Source organism: Oxyura jamaicensis, chromosome 2, assembly GCF_011077185.1.
Source record: "Oxyura jamaicensis isolate SHBP4307 breed ruddy duck chromosome 2, BPBGC_Ojam_1.0, whole genome shotgun sequence".
Classification (NCBI taxonomy): domain Eukaryota; kingdom Metazoa; phylum Chordata; class Aves; order Anseriformes; family Anatidae; genus Oxyura; species Oxyura jamaicensis.
This window is the reverse complement of record NC_048894.1, coordinates 7,054,555-7,071,563: the sequence shown is the minus strand read 5'-3', so window position 1 is coordinate 7,071,563 and position 17,009 is coordinate 7,054,555. Positions and strand designations below refer to the sequence as shown.

The window sequence follows — 17,009 nt, the reverse complement described above, 5'->3', positions numbered from 1 at the left end:
TAACAGGTAAAGGTGAACAAAGGAGAGGTAGAGAACGTGTCTGTAAAACCGAGGGTGGTGATACTTGTATTCATGTGGAAAGCAACGTGAATTAGTACAATTTCTCATTAAGATAGCCTCTTGTGAAAGTTTGTACCATGTGAATAAACAAATGCACAGACTTCTGGTATCCTTGTATTTTCCAGCTTGTATTCTCCAGTAGTATTAAAAAACTAACATGTAAAGAATAGATTTTGTGTTCTTTCGTGGCTTAGAAAACTTGATGTGCTTGCTGACTATGTTGCTTTTTTGGTATAGGTCACAACTATGGATATCTCATCTAACAAAGATGAGGAAGAAAACTCGATGCATAATACAGTTGTCCTCTTCTCTAGCAGCGACAAGTTCACTCTCCATCAGGTCAGGCTAATAGTTACTCAGGTTTTCATTTTGTTTCTTTGCTTTTAATTTAAAAAAGTAAATGAATGTCATTGTTAGGAGTTGCATCATACAGCAAGCTAGCTGGATTTTTACAATTGTTTTCAGAATTTACTGTGTGGCATGTGTTGAAAATCTGCACGTTTCTGTAATTGCAGGATATGTGCGTAGTTTGTGGGAGTTTTGGCCAAGGTGCTGAGGGCAGGTTGCTCGCCTGTTCTCAATGCGGTCAGTGTTACCATCCATACTGTGTCAGTATTAAGGTGAGTGCTTTGTTACATCAGAGATGACTTGATTGCACTGCTTTCATATTGCGCTTTCATAGCACTATGCTGCCTTTGGTTTTGTGGTAATTAGGGGAGTCATTAACTTGTTAGATATTCTTCAGCTAATGTGACCATTATTTGTACGCGACTTGTGAAAGACTTTAATTAAATGTCATTTTATAGTATGCATTGCCTCAAGAGAAATTAACCTTTCTGTAATTTCACAACCATAAATAGCGCTGATTATCCAGCAGTTGGTTAAAATAACAGTTGGAGATATAAGCTTAAAACCTAAGTACGAGCAAAATTAAAAACAAAAAAAAATATCACAGAACCACAGAACCATCTAGGTTGGAATAATGCATCTTCATTTACTACAGGCATAAGGCTTAGTCGATTGAATTTGTCTGTTGGCTGTCAGAATTGACAGCAGTTGGAGTGGTTAATTAATATATTTTACTTTCATTAATCTAGGAGGGAGTTTGTGAAAATTAAATACGAATGTTACGAGTTGATTTAGGACGGGCATAATAAGCTGCTTACTGCAATATATAAACTAAACACTTATATAAGTGTGTCTATGTAAAACTGGTTTCTTGAAACATTTCAGAATATTTTAAATGTTTTATTTTAAATGTACTGTACAAAAAATTATATGTATTCCTCATGCAACTGTACTTTGGTTTTGCATTTATATACCACTCATATGTTATTTAATAAACAGTAAATGATTAGGTTTGGATGACTGAAACCCTAGCACTGGCTATCACAGATAATTTGGGAAAGATACGGGATTAGTGATCTGAATCCTGGCTTTACTACATACCTGAAAAAAGCAGCATGTTCTCTTTCTTCCTTGTGGGACCAGCCACTCCTATAAGGAATAAGCTGCCCTCCATGTAGACCCAGTGCAGTATGTATTCTCTGACATTACCTGAAATTATATTCCAGAACAGTATCAGCAACAACAGAGTTCCTTTCTGTTTGATCCATTCCCATTTAGTGAATTTTCACCAAGTTTAATTGATAAATGGCTACTTGTGATGTCGTCGGTGTGCACAGAAGAACATCACGTGCTGTGCTAGCCAGACCTTCGTTTATACAGTGACCACACTTCAGAGAGCAGCGTTAAAATAATTTTCACCTTGGTATTTGCAGATTACTAAAGTGGTGCTTAGTAAAGGCTGGAGGTGTCTGGAGTGTACGGTGTGTGAAGCCTGTGGGAAAGCTACAGATCCAGGAAGGCTGCTGCTCTGTGATGACTGCGACATCAGCTACCACACTTACTGCTTAGATCCGCCCCTGCAGACCGTTCCAAAAGGAGGCTGGAAGTGCAAATGGTGTGTTTGGTTTGGGTGTCAGAAATACTGGCCTTTTTTGTTCCTTTTTGTCACTTGTGATGTCAATTTAACTGTAATAGAGTTTTGGTTGTATTGAAGTTAGGTGTATTAAACAAAGCAAACAAAATACTTCTGAATCGTTTCATTCAGTTATCAGTTTAATATGGAAACGGTTAGCTCCTCTTAATGCAGTTTCTTAGTGCCAAAAACCAGGTAGGCAGAGGTGGACAACATTTGTCTTCTGAAACTCTGAGACAAAAATCCTAACTTATGTTCATTGAACATGTTCATTTCCAACAGTTGGAAAAATTAATGGGCACTTCACCAAATTGCTCTCAAGATAAAAACCCTTTGAAAACCATTTGTGTTACTTGGGTGAAATACAAACAAAACAGACCTCTCGCGTGGCCAAGTCTTTATATCTCAAAGTGAATGGCACCTGAAAGCAGGAACTCCTTTGACCTGTTAAGCTGTTGAAAACACCCATCCACCTGTTCTGCAGATTGAAACAACTTACTATGTAGGAATTGCTTGAAAATGTATCGAAAATGCTGGTGATGTTCAAAATCTAAATAATAAATTTTTTGTTGGAGTAAAATATTTTGACCTGAAATAAGGTGTCCCTCACCCCACCCATTGGTTAGTGACCTAAAACTTAAATTATTCACCCAGCTCTAAGTTAGGAGGGTTTTAAAGCCACCAAATAATTGTGCTGAGAACTGAAAGTAATAGATCATTTTGTCTGTTCTGCAGGTGTGTTTGGTGCAGACACTGTGGAGCAACTTCGCCGGGTTTAAGATGCGAATGGCAAAACAATTACACGCAGTGTGCTCCCTGTGCAAGTTTGTCTACCTGCCCGATCTGCTATCGCACTTACAGGGATGAAGAGCTTATAATTCAGTGTAGACAGTGTGATCGGTAAGGATTTCTACTGTCTTACAGTTTTTTTCCTGGTTAAGGCTTATTTTCATTTTCTTCTCATAATGTAAAAGCATAAAGATGAAGGGAACGGTCTGGTGGTAAAGAACACTGGATTGAGTCTCAGAAGTCTCATATTGGTTCGTAACTAGTTGTACCACAGACTGACTCTGGGCAACTTAATTAATTATTTTGTGCCTCATTTTCACCCTCTGTAAAAAGAAAATAAAACTAATTTACCTCACAAGGCTGTCATTGTGAGGCTACAGCTAGATTACCCTGTGTCAAGTGAGTAGTTAAGATGACTGCAAATACAGGGAGAAATTATAATACTAAGACATATTTGCTTCCGGGACATTATTTTACAGTTTTCCTTCCTGTGAAGGGAAATAGGTAATCTGATACTGTATGTACAGTATTTTAACACACACCACCATAGAGGATTGCTCTATATGGAGAACCTGATTCATCGTTTCTCCCTAAAAGAATTGAAATTAAACAAGTATTTCACATTTACTTCGACCATATACTGATACTTGGGTCTCCTAAAACACCACATATTTCCTTTAAATTGTATTTTTTCCCCCACTTAATTTCTAGATGGATGCATGCAATCTGTCAGAACTTAAACACAGAGGAGGAAGTGGAAAACATAGCTGATATGGGTTTTGACTGTACCATTTGTAGGCCATACATACCACCAACAAACGGTAAGAAGACAATTGAAACCAATGGCAGGATTGCACACTGCAATAAATAGGTCTGGGAATGGGTTATGGTTCTTGTCTGTGGCGGAGAGTTGGCTCATTGTAGAAGCAAGATTTTTTGTTTATGTTTTAAAGGCCTTCTGGAAGTGTCCTCAGCTCTTTCTCAGCCGCTAGTGATTGGCTGTAAGGACATCTCTGCAGCAAAAGACAACCTAGCAGGGGGAATTCTAGACAGATTTATTGAAGATAATTTGGGTAAATTTGGGAATTGGATATTGAAAGGGTAAAATGCATCTCACTTTGTCAAGTGGAATAAAGAAAGCCCGGTTCTCTAAACACTGAATTGTGGAAGAATATTAAAATAAATTACAAGCAAAAAATGCTTTATATATCAGGACTTTGAGGCCTCTGAAGCAGCAGTAACTGTAACAATAGTCCGTACAAGCATCCTTCCCCTCCTTTCCCATGTTTTGTTAACACCACTCCATAAGGTCTCCCAGTATTTAAGACCAGTACCTTTCGTAGCTTTGGTCTTTGAAAAAAAATCTCCATATTTTCCTGCTTGGGAGTCTCCATTGTTGTCGTTGTTAGTTAAAATGCATGTTCCTTCTGATGAATTTTGTTCTTCTCTGGACACGTGGTTAGTGAATATACCAACTTCTTTTTTAGTCAGTAGTACGCAGTTCCACAGCATTGGCACTTCAGGAGCTGAGGTTACTGCATTTTTTCTCTTTGAGCACAGCTACACCATCTGGTTCTGCGGGATGGTAGTGGTTAATTTTATAGAGAGTGGCCTGGCAGCAATTAGATTGGCCTATTAGATGATTTATGGCCTTGCTGCAAGAATAGTATCCTGGGTCTGTTTTCTCTGCATGTCAGCTCACAGGAGTTGCTGCTTCAGTCTGCAGCTTTAACAGAGCACTGACACCTCTACATATTTCTTTTTAGAATAATAATATGTTAAAGTGTTCACATTAACCCTTTATTGGGATATCATCAGGTTGTGAGAATGTGGTAGGAGGAAGGAACAAGAACTAAGCAAATGTTTGAAGAAATACACACCAGGAGGATTTCAGTAAGATGGGCTTTCCTGATCAAGAGTTGGCTGTACCATGAGGCTTGTGTTTGAGAGGTTGTGCCAAGAAAAGTTCAGTGGAGCATCTGATGTCCCTTTATACCTCACTGTGACAGTAATTGTAACTTACTCATGTGGCCTTGGAAGTTTGTGTATGTATTTGTATAAATTGATCAACAATATAGACATGGTTGTGGAACACTTCTAAGTAGCCCATTTCTGTCATGGTTACAAGTAAGAATGACTTACACTTGTGTATTCCTACAAGGCACTTCATCTTTGAAATCTGCTTTTGCAAATTCAAAACAGAAAGGGGGGTGGTAAGTGGGAAAAACAAGGAACTTTTAGATTCAGCAAATATTTTTGTTTCTTTTGGTAATAAGCTTTGAGCACTTCAAACACAAAGGTCCAGGTAAGAAATACTGCCCCTTCCTTTCTCTTAGGAGTTGGCAGAGCTACCTTTTAGAAGATAATAAAGCCCATAGCATATGAGGTGGAATAACTTCAGAAAGTGGTGTCAGAGATGTTTCACCTCCAGGCATAAACTGGCCCCTGAGTTAGTCCTTTTTGCACACCAACGTGAAGTTGTGTTGCATAGGTTTGTTTTCTGAGGAATAGGAGCCAGTCCTGCAACACCTGTTAGAAAGTTGCCCACCCTTCCTTGCAGTTTTTTTTTTCCACTTCTTTTATGAGACAAGTTTCTCTGATTACTCATTTTGGTTTTGACTCAGCATATATATGAAGTCTAACACATGTACATGTGCACAGTTGCATGTCTGAATGTCATTTGGTGCATGGTCGTGGAAATCCTTGCATGTACTTTTATATGAAATGGTCCAGTGTTTTGTTAATTTGTCTACAACTCTTCTGAAAATTCTCTCTTAGTTTTTTGTTTCAAGGTGAGAGCAGTAAGCATTTCTTAAACTTAGAGAAACAAATATTAACAGTTTAAATATACAATATTCTGTGTTGTGGTTTTCTCATTGGAGTGGCTCCTTCTCTTTCCCTCTGATGTACCGCAGAGGATATTAACGTGTTGCAAACATTATTACAAGTTTAACTACTGTGTTTGCAGAATAAGCAAGGGCCCCTCAACCTCGTAACTTGCCAGTACATTACAGATGAAGTAGGTGTACTATTGGTAGAAAGTAAATATCTGCTAAAATATAAGTATTGAGAAAGAGTTTCCATTTTTCTCTCTTCAGAAAACAGGAACTTCAAGAGCTCTTCCCTGTCTCATCTTAAGAACATCAGACACATATCTGATAATCTTAAAATCATCTTATTGTGAAACAGAAATAAAATACAATTTATTTTTTCTTCTTGAACATACATTAATATCCACAGCCAGCACATGGTCAAACTTGTTCCAGAGTAGTATGCCATAAACCTCCATTTCTAGACTCCTTTGAAATACTCATCTCAGTGTTTCTTCAGGTTGCTTTTAATGTGGTCTCAAGTTACAGTATAGGATCCTAGAATCATCTAGGTTGGAAAAGGCTTTCAAGATCATCAGGTCCAGCCACCAACCCGACCTGCTGAGTTCCATCACTAGACCACGTGTCTGAGTGCTGTGTCCACACCTCTCTTCAGTACCTCCAGGGATGGGGACTCCACCACATCCCTTGGTGGCCCGTTCCAATGCTTGACCACCTTCTTGAAGAAATTCTTCCTAACGTCCAATCTAAACCTCCCCTGGCACAACTTATGATTGTTTCTTCATATCCTATCACTTGTCACCTGAGAAAAGAGACCAACCCCTTTCTTGCTGCAACTTCGATTCAAGTAGTTGTAGAGAGTGATGAGGTCTAATTTTCTCCACTATCACTATCCACAGAAAAATCACTAATCCACTTTATCCACAGAAAATCACTTTATCCACAGAAAATCACTAATTTTCTCCAGACTAAATAACCCCCATTCCCTCAGCTGCTCCTTATATGTCTTGCTTTCTAATCCCTCCACCAGCTTTGCACATGCTCAAGCAATTCAATATTCTTTTGTAGTGAGAAGCCCAAAACTGAATTCAATTCAGGTGCAGTCTCACCAGTGCTGCATACAAGGGGACAATCCCTTCCCCAGTCCTGCTGGCCACACTATTTCTGGTGCAGGCCAGGATTCTGTTGGCCTTCTTGTCCACCTGGGTATACTGCTGGCTCGTGTTTAGCCAGGTACTGATCAGTACCTTCAGGTCCTTTCCTGCTGGGCATCTGTCCACACTTTTCCCCAAGCCCATACTGCTGCATAAGGTGGTTAGGACCCGAGTGCAGCACCCAGCACTCACCCTTGTTGAATGTCATGATTGGGCTTGGCCCATTGATCTAGCCTAAAAGACTGAATTCCATTCACCAGGGCTCCATAACCTTTTCTGGTGATGACAAGCCTGCAGTTCCCTGGATTTTCCTTGCTGCCCTTCCTGTAAGTTGGAGTCACGTTCTCTAACTTGGACTCAGCTGGGACCTCCCTACTCAGCCAGGACTGCTGGTAAATTACTGAACGTGGCTTGGTGAGCACTTGGGCCAGCACCTCCAGTACCCTTGGAGGTGCATATGTCCTCCAGCGTGTTGTAGAATTGGTTTTCAGTTGCAGAAAAGGTTTTCTAATTTAGTTTGAATGTTGTCATGACTGAGTACTGGCAACTGCTCTAGGTAGCAGCAGCTTTTGCGTCTGTGCTGTAATTCCTGCATGTTCAGGAGAGAGATGTGCAGCTCACCCACAGCCATCGACTCTCCAGACAAGCAAATCTCAACCATCTACCCATAATTTCTGCCTGTCATTTGCCTTTGTTCATCGTCACATGGCTGGTGTGTATGCCCAAACTGTAACTTGCATCCCTTCCTTGTTACTCCCCCACTCTCTTCACCCACAAATTCCAGCTTCCTCCTTGCTGCCGGCTTTTGTTTGTTTTTCTCTGCAGGAGGGAAACGGAGCAGCTCTGCCTGCTTTTCTTTAGTGGAAACAGCTGAAGAGACATGAGCTGCAAACACACGTAACAGCTAGTTACAGCTGATCTGGTCATAGTTCCAGGTAGCTGCTGGTGTGCCAGTATTCTTCCTGTGGCTCAGATAAGCCTGCCCACAGCAGCAGTGAGGACTCCGTGTCACTTACTAATTTGGAGATGCTGAGTACGGTCGGTGATGAGCATCTTCGGGCTGGGATCCTCTGTTGCACAGTCTTCGTGAAACTGAATTAAGATCATCTTCATCATAAAACTTACCGCGTGTACTTCACACATACAGGATATGGAAGTAATATTAGAAGCTAAAATTTTAATTTAATTGTCATGTTTGGTATTTCAGCTATTGTTCCAAGTTACAGTATTTGCAAAAAAAAAAAAATCCCTGCTCACAGTTATGCAGGCAGCTGATAGTAGTGCGGTGTTGTGTCTTCAGATCAACCACTTTGCACTGTCCCTTAGCCAATTCTGTTTCTTCCTTGAGTTGTTACTTTCTATTACAGCCTTCTGAATTGCAGCCACCTTTCTTTTTGAAGCTGTGATCTTTCTCATCGCATTGTATTCTGTGCAACGCTTTTTTTAACTGAAGCCATGAAACACTGCACATCATTCGGCATGTTTAAAGCCTTTGGAAGACGAGCATATAATTTTGGTTGAACTTCAGCTAAGTGCCTCAGAGAGCCCTGACCCTTCTGTGCTCTGTATTTTAACGGTTATTTTTTCCCCGTATAGTTTCCTCTGGCTTGGAATTCTGTTTCTCTGTTATCCATTTTACTGATTTAATCTTTAACCCGCACTCTAATTAGCTCCTTTTCTGGAAATCAGTTCAATACTATCTTCAAACATTGTGCAACTTCTGTGAGTTGGTCTCTGAAGGCCTCGCATTTGTTATTTGTTTGCCTGTTTCAAGTCTATTCAGTCTCCAAAGCTAAAATTGTTCTCAGTCTGATGTGGACTCCTTGTTGTATGACTTTAGAGTAAGGGCACCAAATCCCCATTCACAGCTCTCTGAATTTTTTGTTTACCGTAGATTCCAGCCCAGTAGTTGTTAGCTCTGACTTAGATATCTGGTGAACTATAACCAATTAAGGAATGAGATGAGGTCTCATTCCCCGTGGAGTATTTCTTAAAGTCTACATTTGTTTCGTTGTTTCAGTTCAGGCCCTTTGAGCATCTTCCATCCTGCAGCTTGTCCCGTATTTTTTTGTTTCCCTCCAGCCCGGTGTCTCCTTCAGAAATTCATTTTCATTTTTTTCTTCCTTGTTTTTTCCATCCGTGTCTGTGTATCAGTTTTTCAATAACGCTGATAGGCTCCTTACACGGACTGATCGCACAGAATACTTATTTTCTCTGGGTTATGTTGTATACTTCAGTTAGACCTTAAAAACTTTCAAAGGACTAAAATTTCTGTAGACAGACTTTCCTTATTTTTTATGTACGCTTCGAAAGCTTTCTCTAGATTTCCAATCTTCTAGCTACTACACCCTTGTTTTGTATTTAGCAGAGCGTAAGTGTTACGTGGAAGCTCTTGGTCTTGCCTCTGTGGCTGAGGTTGGAGCACGTGCAGTCGAGCTGATAAACAAGAACCTTCCACACGTGCTGTGCCTCAGTGGTCTGGGCTTGTGTAGTAGATGCAAATTAAAAACACTGGATGTTTGTCAGAGTCCTAGACTCAGCCTGGCTAAGATTTCTAGGAAAGAAAAAATAAATGAGCCTTGACTGTGTGGTAACGCTAACCATGCCAAACTAACAGTTTTTTTGGTTTTTGTTCTCAGCATTTGTGAGACACAAACTAAACATCTCATTTTCCTGTACCTTCTGTCTATGTAATCTCTATAAAGACACTACTAATATAAAAAATCAGTCTGCATATCACAGGTTAGTGAAACAGGATTACTGTAATTAAGGCAGAAGAACAGTGCTACCTGCAGTAGTGTGCTAGCCTTGGAGGACACGTTGATCATCATTTGTTCGCTCACACTACTGCAGTGCTTCCCTGAAGCACACAAGGCAATTTTCAAACTGAGTTTCTGCTGTTCCATTTGTCAATAATCTTAGCTGGAATAAGAATTACCCTTTCTAACATCAGCAAGTTACGTCTCCTCTGTTCTCAGATTCGATACTGGCCTTCCTTTCTTTCTCATTTATGTTGTATCAGACATCTGACAACACCGACACAGCTGGAACCTTGTGTGTGAAGCTGGCGGGAGATCCACTCCTGAGACAGCGCCTGGTTCACAAAGTCCTCCTGTTATTTACACTTAGCTTAGCAAAGCCTGGACATCAGGACTAGCGTAGAGGTTTCCTTAAAATCCAATAGGTGCAGTGCATGCCTGTAGAATGAGATCATTTATCATCAAGTTCAGAGCATTTCCAGTGCCATTCTTGGCTCTAGGGAATTGGAGAACTTCAGTTGATACCAGGCTTGCTTTGTAGTCACACCTCTGTGACGCTGAAAAGCACCTTATTTTAAAGGTGCTAGTAAATGTTGCCAACAGTATTAATTAGGGAGCTTAACAGAACTGTTTGAAGGAAGATTACTTGGGTAGTTTCAGTTTAAATCGAGTCACCATTTTTAAAAGTTGAAATTATTTTCCTTATATTTTTCAGTGCCTTCTTTGGACTGTTGTGATTCATCAGTTGGAGCTCAGATAATTTCAAAATCAAAAGAACTAGGTAAAGAATGTAAATGCTTAATCGTTGGTCATGTAGCATATTTTAAGGGTATACTTTTACATGAGGCAAAAATTCCTTTTTGTTTTTATAGCACACAACATTAACTGTCCTTCCGTTACCACAGCATGCTTTTCATTGTTTTTCTTTCTCTACTTCTTTTTTGCCTGCCATACCTGCACTATAATAATAATAATAATAATCTTAAAATATGCTTTGATTCTGCAGACTTAGTTGCTTGCCTTAATAGTAGCTCTGATAAATAACCGTGTGGCTGAGTCAAACACATACACCAATGTTTACAGGCTCAAACTGTAGGAGGACACACAACTTCGCAGAATTTGTGTATTTTGTGCAAGGAATTGACAGTCTTGACAAGCCTACTCCCAGGTCATTTGTTATAATGATAGTCTCCAAGAGCTTCCCTCATGTTAGGATAGCTGCCGTCACATCAGCATTTTGTTTTGCTTGATACTGCACAGTTGTAGTTTTGAGAGAAGATTTTGCCCTCCAATCTTCAGTCTGAAAAAATAGATGGAAATTTTTAAACGAACACTCTTCTGGTTCAGTACAAGAGAAGAATCATCTGTGAAGAGCTACATTCAGAACCAGCTGTGTTTTGGGATGTGACATGTTACATCACAAAATATTTTTGGTTAAAGAGAACAAATGTTACGATGTTCCAATGTTTTCAGAAACTGTGTTATGCAGTCATTACTTAATTGGCCTCAGAGAGCAGAAGCGTTATTGCAGCCTATTCGTTAGTTGCTAATTCCCTGAAAGTTCCCAAGCTCCCACGTGCAGGTGGCGGTGCAGATGACTGAGACAGCAGTGCCTTCCCGCATCGTGAATTCAGAACTGGTGGGAAGAGTTGATCAGTAGACTCAGTTGACATGTAACAGCTTAAGGACAGAGCAGTCTTGCAGGTCTTTGGAGACTTGGATCCTACCCACAGTTCATGAATTGATCTTGAGCAGCTCACTCGATATAACCTGTTTTTTGTCTGCCCATAAACCAGGGCTAATAACTTGCCTGATGGACCAAGAGTTCTGGGAGGCTAAAGCAGAGTAATAACATGAAACTGCAGTGCTGAGGGTTTTGGCTAATAGGCAGCAGGGACCCAAACTAAGACTTGCATGGGTTTTTCGAGTGTTAGGGATACAGAAATACCCTGCAAGGCACCAGTTTCCATAATCAAATAGTTCTGTCTAACGAATTCTGGATGTAAGTTGTTTTGTAGCAACGTAATGGATTGTTACTGGATTTGACATCAGGCTCTAAATCATAAAGCTCTAACTGTAACGCGTAAGGCAGTATCAGATCTCTGTGTTTTATTTATGCTGATTCCCTCGCTCATGAATCAGTTCCATACGTGTGAATTATTAACTCTTAAAAGTGCTATTCCTGAAGATCTAAGACTTGTAAATTAAAGACTTTTATATTGCTGTTACGATTCATTTAACTTTTATAGACCCACCGAAGACATACACACAGGATGGAGTCTGCTTGACAGAATCCGGCATGTCTCAGTTACAGAGCCTAACTGTCACAGTACCTAGAAGAAAACGGACGAAACCAAAGCTTAAACTGAAGATTATAAATCAGAACAGTGTGGCTGTGCTTCAGACACCCCCGGATGCCCAGTCAGAACACTCAAGAGATGGCGAGATGGATGACAGTAGAGGTAGCGACCTACTTTTGGCATGTCTTGTATCTTTGAGAGGAGTTTTTGTTACACTGCCATTTGTATATCCTGTACAGAATGCCCTGTGGGAATTGCTTGGACAATAGTCATGGCTCACCGTTGCCTGTTTCAGGGATTTTTTTTATCATTGTTCTGTTTGTATCATGCATACGTTGTGAAACACTCTGCTAAGGCTCGCAACACTGGAAATACGAATTACCTTTTATCTATTCAGTAGATTTTTTGGGGAAATGCTGTGCATTCACTGGGTACAAGTGTATTTTGAGGAATCAACAGTGCAGGCACCGTTTGAAAGTGGTAACATTGGCTCAGCAAAGCAATGTCTAGATTACTGTAGAGCTTGTACCTGAAATCAAGGAGAAAGAGGAGTAAAAAGCCCTTTGCTCAGAGTATTTCATTTTCTCTGAAAGAAATGAGGTGGGCTGAACTGAGTCTGAGGGGAAAAAACATTTCCTTGTATGTGCACAGGTAACTGAACTTTTTGTTTGTCCTTGTTTCTGAAGTAGAATTAAAGACAGAATTTAGGTTTGAAAGTGAGTTCTGGGGTGTTGCTGTAGTTCAAGTCAATCAGACCACGTGCAGAGCCCTGCCAAATGGTTTCAGTGTCCAGGATAGGGAATCCATTTAGTAAAGAGGGAAGGGGACGGTTCGCTGTGTTAGTACAGCATCCGAGGTTGGCGAGGGATGAAGGGGTTTGGGCTAACAGGTGCCTACCAACCACCTCACACTGTAGAGCGATGAGATTTCAGTAAATTGTAGAAGCTCTTGAGAGAGCTCCTTCCACCATGTGTCTGGACATGGAACAAGATGCGTGTGTCCCAGGGGCCAACAGTCCTCAGTGCCATCTGCCTCCCTCACAGCTCAGTGAGCACAGCATCCAGGCCACACGAGACTGAAGATGGGAGATGAGGCAGTGAAAAGAAGCACGTAGGTAGGAGCCTCCAGCTTCTTTGTACCTTAAATCCCCACTCTCAGACACGGGCGTGGTGCAGCACCGCCCTCCCATCCGCTTTGCCATGGCCTGGCTGTGCATCCTAAGTATGTTGGTAGGAGAGGTGTTAATCCCTGGCCTGAGGAAAGGCTTAGTGAAACGGCAGGTGTGAAAGTCATTACATTAGTCATGCAGGTGTCTGTTACAAGTGGAACACAGCCACCCCACCTCACCACAATCTAGAGTGCTCTCTGTTGATGCAACATTGCCTTGTTGTTAATCAGATCAAATGTCAGGAGAAGCTTTTTTTAGATCCAGAGAGTGTACTTGAGATAACTGGGGAGTTTACCCATCAGCACAGTTTCCATGTTAACTTGTTGATATAAGAATTGTTGCTGTTGTTTGATTAGTGCGTTCTTAACCCTCTGCTGTTGACTAGAAGTGTATTTTTTTATAATAGGTTCCTTGTATTTGTTTATAACCTTTAAAACAGTTAAGTAGTGATTTTCTTTTCTTTTCCTTGGAATTCACAGGGTTTGGTAGCCTACTCCAGCATTACGCTGACTCTTAAATTTCATTTTATGCCTTTATATAGTCCACCAAGTGGCTTGTTGAAAGCAAAAAAGCTTTCAGTTTTAGTTTGAAGGCATCAAGATAGAGAATTAACCACTTCCCCGGCTCTTTTTCAGTGGTTAATCATCTTTACTTTTACAGTTGCGTGCACGTGTTCTATGTAGTCTAACTTTGTTACCTACTTACTGGCTTTTATAGGTGTCCTAGGTGTCCCTTTTCAATTAGATATCAAGATACACAAATGTAATAGCAGAGTATGAATGGGAGAACCAAAGCTGCCACAGACTTTAGTTCTGATCATCTTTTTTTTATTTTTTATTTATATTTTTTTTCTGGAACATACCAAAGAAAAATGTATTTGCGTGTTCCGCAGATGTTTGTCGTATGCGTCAGGAGTTAGAGCGCGCTCACGTACGTGACTGTACCTGCATGGCACCTACGTGGTGAATGGTCGGGGTTTCCTGGAAGCTCCAGACAACTGCATGTGCCCTGCAGGGTGGATTGGTGCCAGGTCTTTGGATGTCTGAAGTGTCTGTGGGGGCATCAGGCTGAATGAGGCTATGCCACTGCTTTGAGCGGTGCGACATAGCGTAGCGATGCCAGGTAAACACGACCGATGTGGCTGACGCCAGCGGAGTGGTGCAGGTGATGTGATAGGTGGAAGGGATGCCAGCCAGAGGGGTTTGGACAGGCTGGAGAAGTGGGCCCACGTGAACCTCATGAAGTTCAACGAGGCCAAGTGCAAGGTGCTACACCTGGGTCAGGGCAGTCCCAGGCTTGAGACTGGGAGATGGATGGATGGATGGAGAGCAGCCCTGTGGAGAAGGACTTGGTGTACTGGTGGAGGAAAAATTGGACGTGAGCTGGCAGTGTGCACATGCAGCTCAGAAAGCCAATCGTATCCTAAGCTGCATCAAAATAAGTGTGGCCAGCAGGTGGAGGGAAGGGATTCTCCCTCTTCATTTTCTCTTGTGAACTGCCCCCCCCAGAGTGCTGCATCCAGGTCTGGGGTCCCCAGTATAAGAATGACAGGGACCTGTTGGGGCAAGTCCAGAGGAGGGCCACAAAGATGATGAGAGGCTGGAGCAGCTTTCCTACAAAAACAGGCTGAGGGAGTTGGGGTGTTCAGCCTGGAGAGGAGAAGGCTCCAGAGAGACCTTACAGCGGCCTTTCAGGAGTCCCGTAAGAAAGCTGGGGAGGGACTCTTTGTCAGGGAGTGTAGTGATGGGACAAGGGGGGATGGCTTTAAACTGAGAGGGTAGGGTCAGATTAGATAAATGGAAGAAATTCTTTACTATGAGGTTGGTGAAGCAGTGGAGCAGGGAACAGGCTGCCCAGAGGAGCTGTGGCTGCCCCATCCCTGGCAGTGCCCAAGGCCAGATTGAATGGGGCTTTGGGCAGCCTGGGCTGGTGGGAGGGGTCCCTGCCCGTGGCAGGGGTTGGGATTACATGATTTTTAAGGTCCATTCCAACCCAAACCGTTCTGTGATTCTCTGAAAAGTCAGGTCAGTAACCACACCCTGAGAAGAGCAAGGGTTGTTGTAGTTGCATTGCAGCTGAAGTGGTATGAGAGTCCAGTTCTGTCTGCAGTAGAACCAAACAGGCTACAGGGCATGTTTCATAAACAGTATTTCTTCTCCTAACAAATGTATGCAGAAGTACAAGGCAGAGAATCTGAATTCTGGTCTCTTTCCAGGGACAAGAGTATGTTTAGTCTAGATGTTTCAAAAGCTTTACAGTAAAATGAAGATGTAAGGTCATTATTGACTCTTTGGGGCTATTGACTCTTTGGGGCTATCAGGAACAGAATTAACTCGGTTTCTCTTCAACACCAAAGACTTTTTAATGCCATTGTACTTTACATCTGGTTTCTACCCCGTGTTCCCACAGAATATAAACTCAGAATTGTGGTCTTCATCTTCAAGGCTGACTAATTCCTTGGGCTGAGTTTTCTGCTACATAAATCAAACTCCTCTGAATAAATAAATCTGCTTTCAGTCAGTCACACAGCTTCAAGTCAAGAACCCTCCAAACTAAGAGTCATTATATATTACCTTCCAAGTGTAGGCTGCATTTTTTCAGTCTGTCTTCTCAATAAAAACAAACTCTTCCCAAACAGAATTTAGGGGAAGGTAAACAGAGCATGTCTTGCATGGTAGATGGTATTCATATTCCTCTGTGTATTGTTAGAAATTGCTCAGGGACTTAGAACATGCGGCACAGGACTCTGAGAGGATTTTCTATGGGGAAAACTATGTCAGGATCCACATACAGCAACGATAGCGTTTGTTCTCTGGTTTTGTGTAGACACAACCTCCCAGGAAATCAACGTATATACGGGGTCATTGTGTATGGTTAGGGTGGGTTTCTCAACAGTGTCTAAAGGGTGTAGTTTTCTCTCACCTCTCTGAAAAATCTGTTATTTTCAATCTATTTCGGAGAAACCTTTCAGGTGCAGACATTTTGAAAAAAAGGTCTTCCTTCCCTTTTCTGGTTGAACTTACCATTGCATTTTGTTCTGCAGAGGGTGATCTTATGGACTGTGATGGAAAATCAGATTCCAGCCCAGAACGGGAAGCTGTGGATGATGATACCAAAGTGGCAGAAGGAGCTGATGGGATTAAGAAGAGAAAGCGAAAACCATACAGACCTGGTAGGATGAATAAGTTATATGATTGGGTCACTTGTTTGTTTTAAGGCTTTTTTCTGTATTACTGAAAAAAAGTACAGAATTCTGAATTGTTCTACGCTATCTGTTGATTTTAGCATTGTTTCCTGTTACAGTTAAAATATTGTTTCAGTTCTCTTACCAACATACTTTTCCAAATGTTGCTGCACAGCCGTACACTTGCAGTAATACATTGGCAATTACCGGTTTGTAGTTCAAATCTATTCCTTTTTCCTGATTTACTTGATAGGAAAATGTACTCTATTTATATACCTGACGGGAGTACAGTTTGTTTGTGTGTGTGCATGTATTTATGTACATCTGGCAACATCTGAACTTCAGAGAACTTTCTGCCAGTATTTTACTTAATTTCTGAAGTAGTTGATAGGAGTACTTTACTAAATATTTACAGATGACTTGTGGCAATGAATTTTAATGAATGCATTTACTAGATGAATTATTTTGTTTCACTTTATCAGTGGTGTTGATTCTTTATTATCCTGACTGTAAAATAACTGCGTGTCCTCGATGCAGAAACACTTGAGCTGGCTCCAGGCAGAAGAAGCTAGATACCTGAGTGACTCAGGAAGAAGTGGCTCTGATTTATTAGGGCTCATACTGAACCCCAGATAATAAGCTCTGCTTAGATAAAGTCTGGCTTTTTGAAGAGCACTACATGACACCCCTCAGTATGCCTCGGTGTCTGTGTTACATGTTGGTTTTGTTTTTCATTACGCAGCCTCCCACTACTGTGGATAATGAGCCGATTGTAGTCTTTGC

General features: G+C 41.3%; 1 protein-coding gene across 12 annotated transcripts in view; it reads left to right on the top strand.

The window, feature by feature from the left end:
• Positions 1 to 17,009, top strand: part of KMT2C (lysine methyltransferase 2C) — a 200,506-nt gene that overhangs the window by 131,472 nt on the left and 52,025 nt on the right. For 11 of the 12 annotated variants that reach the window (XM_035318876.1, XM_035318873.1, XM_035318875.1 and 8 more), the window contains 8 exons: positions 298 to 399; positions 576 to 680; positions 1,842 to 2,023; positions 2,777 to 2,941; positions 3,542 to 3,651; positions 10,290 to 10,355; positions 11,824 to 12,036; positions 16,086 to 16,214. In XM_035318876.1, coding sequence (XP_035174767.1) covers positions 298 to 399; positions 576 to 680; positions 1,842 to 2,023; positions 2,777 to 2,941; positions 3,542 to 3,651; positions 10,290 to 10,355; positions 11,824 to 12,036; positions 16,086 to 16,214 — 1,072 coding nt within the window. The remainder of the gene's footprint in view (positions 1 to 297; positions 400 to 575; positions 681 to 1,841; positions 2,024 to 2,776; positions 2,942 to 3,541; positions 3,652 to 10,289; positions 10,356 to 11,823; positions 12,037 to 16,085; positions 16,215 to 17,009) is intronic. The other variant, XM_035318874.1, reaches the window with a different exon arrangement.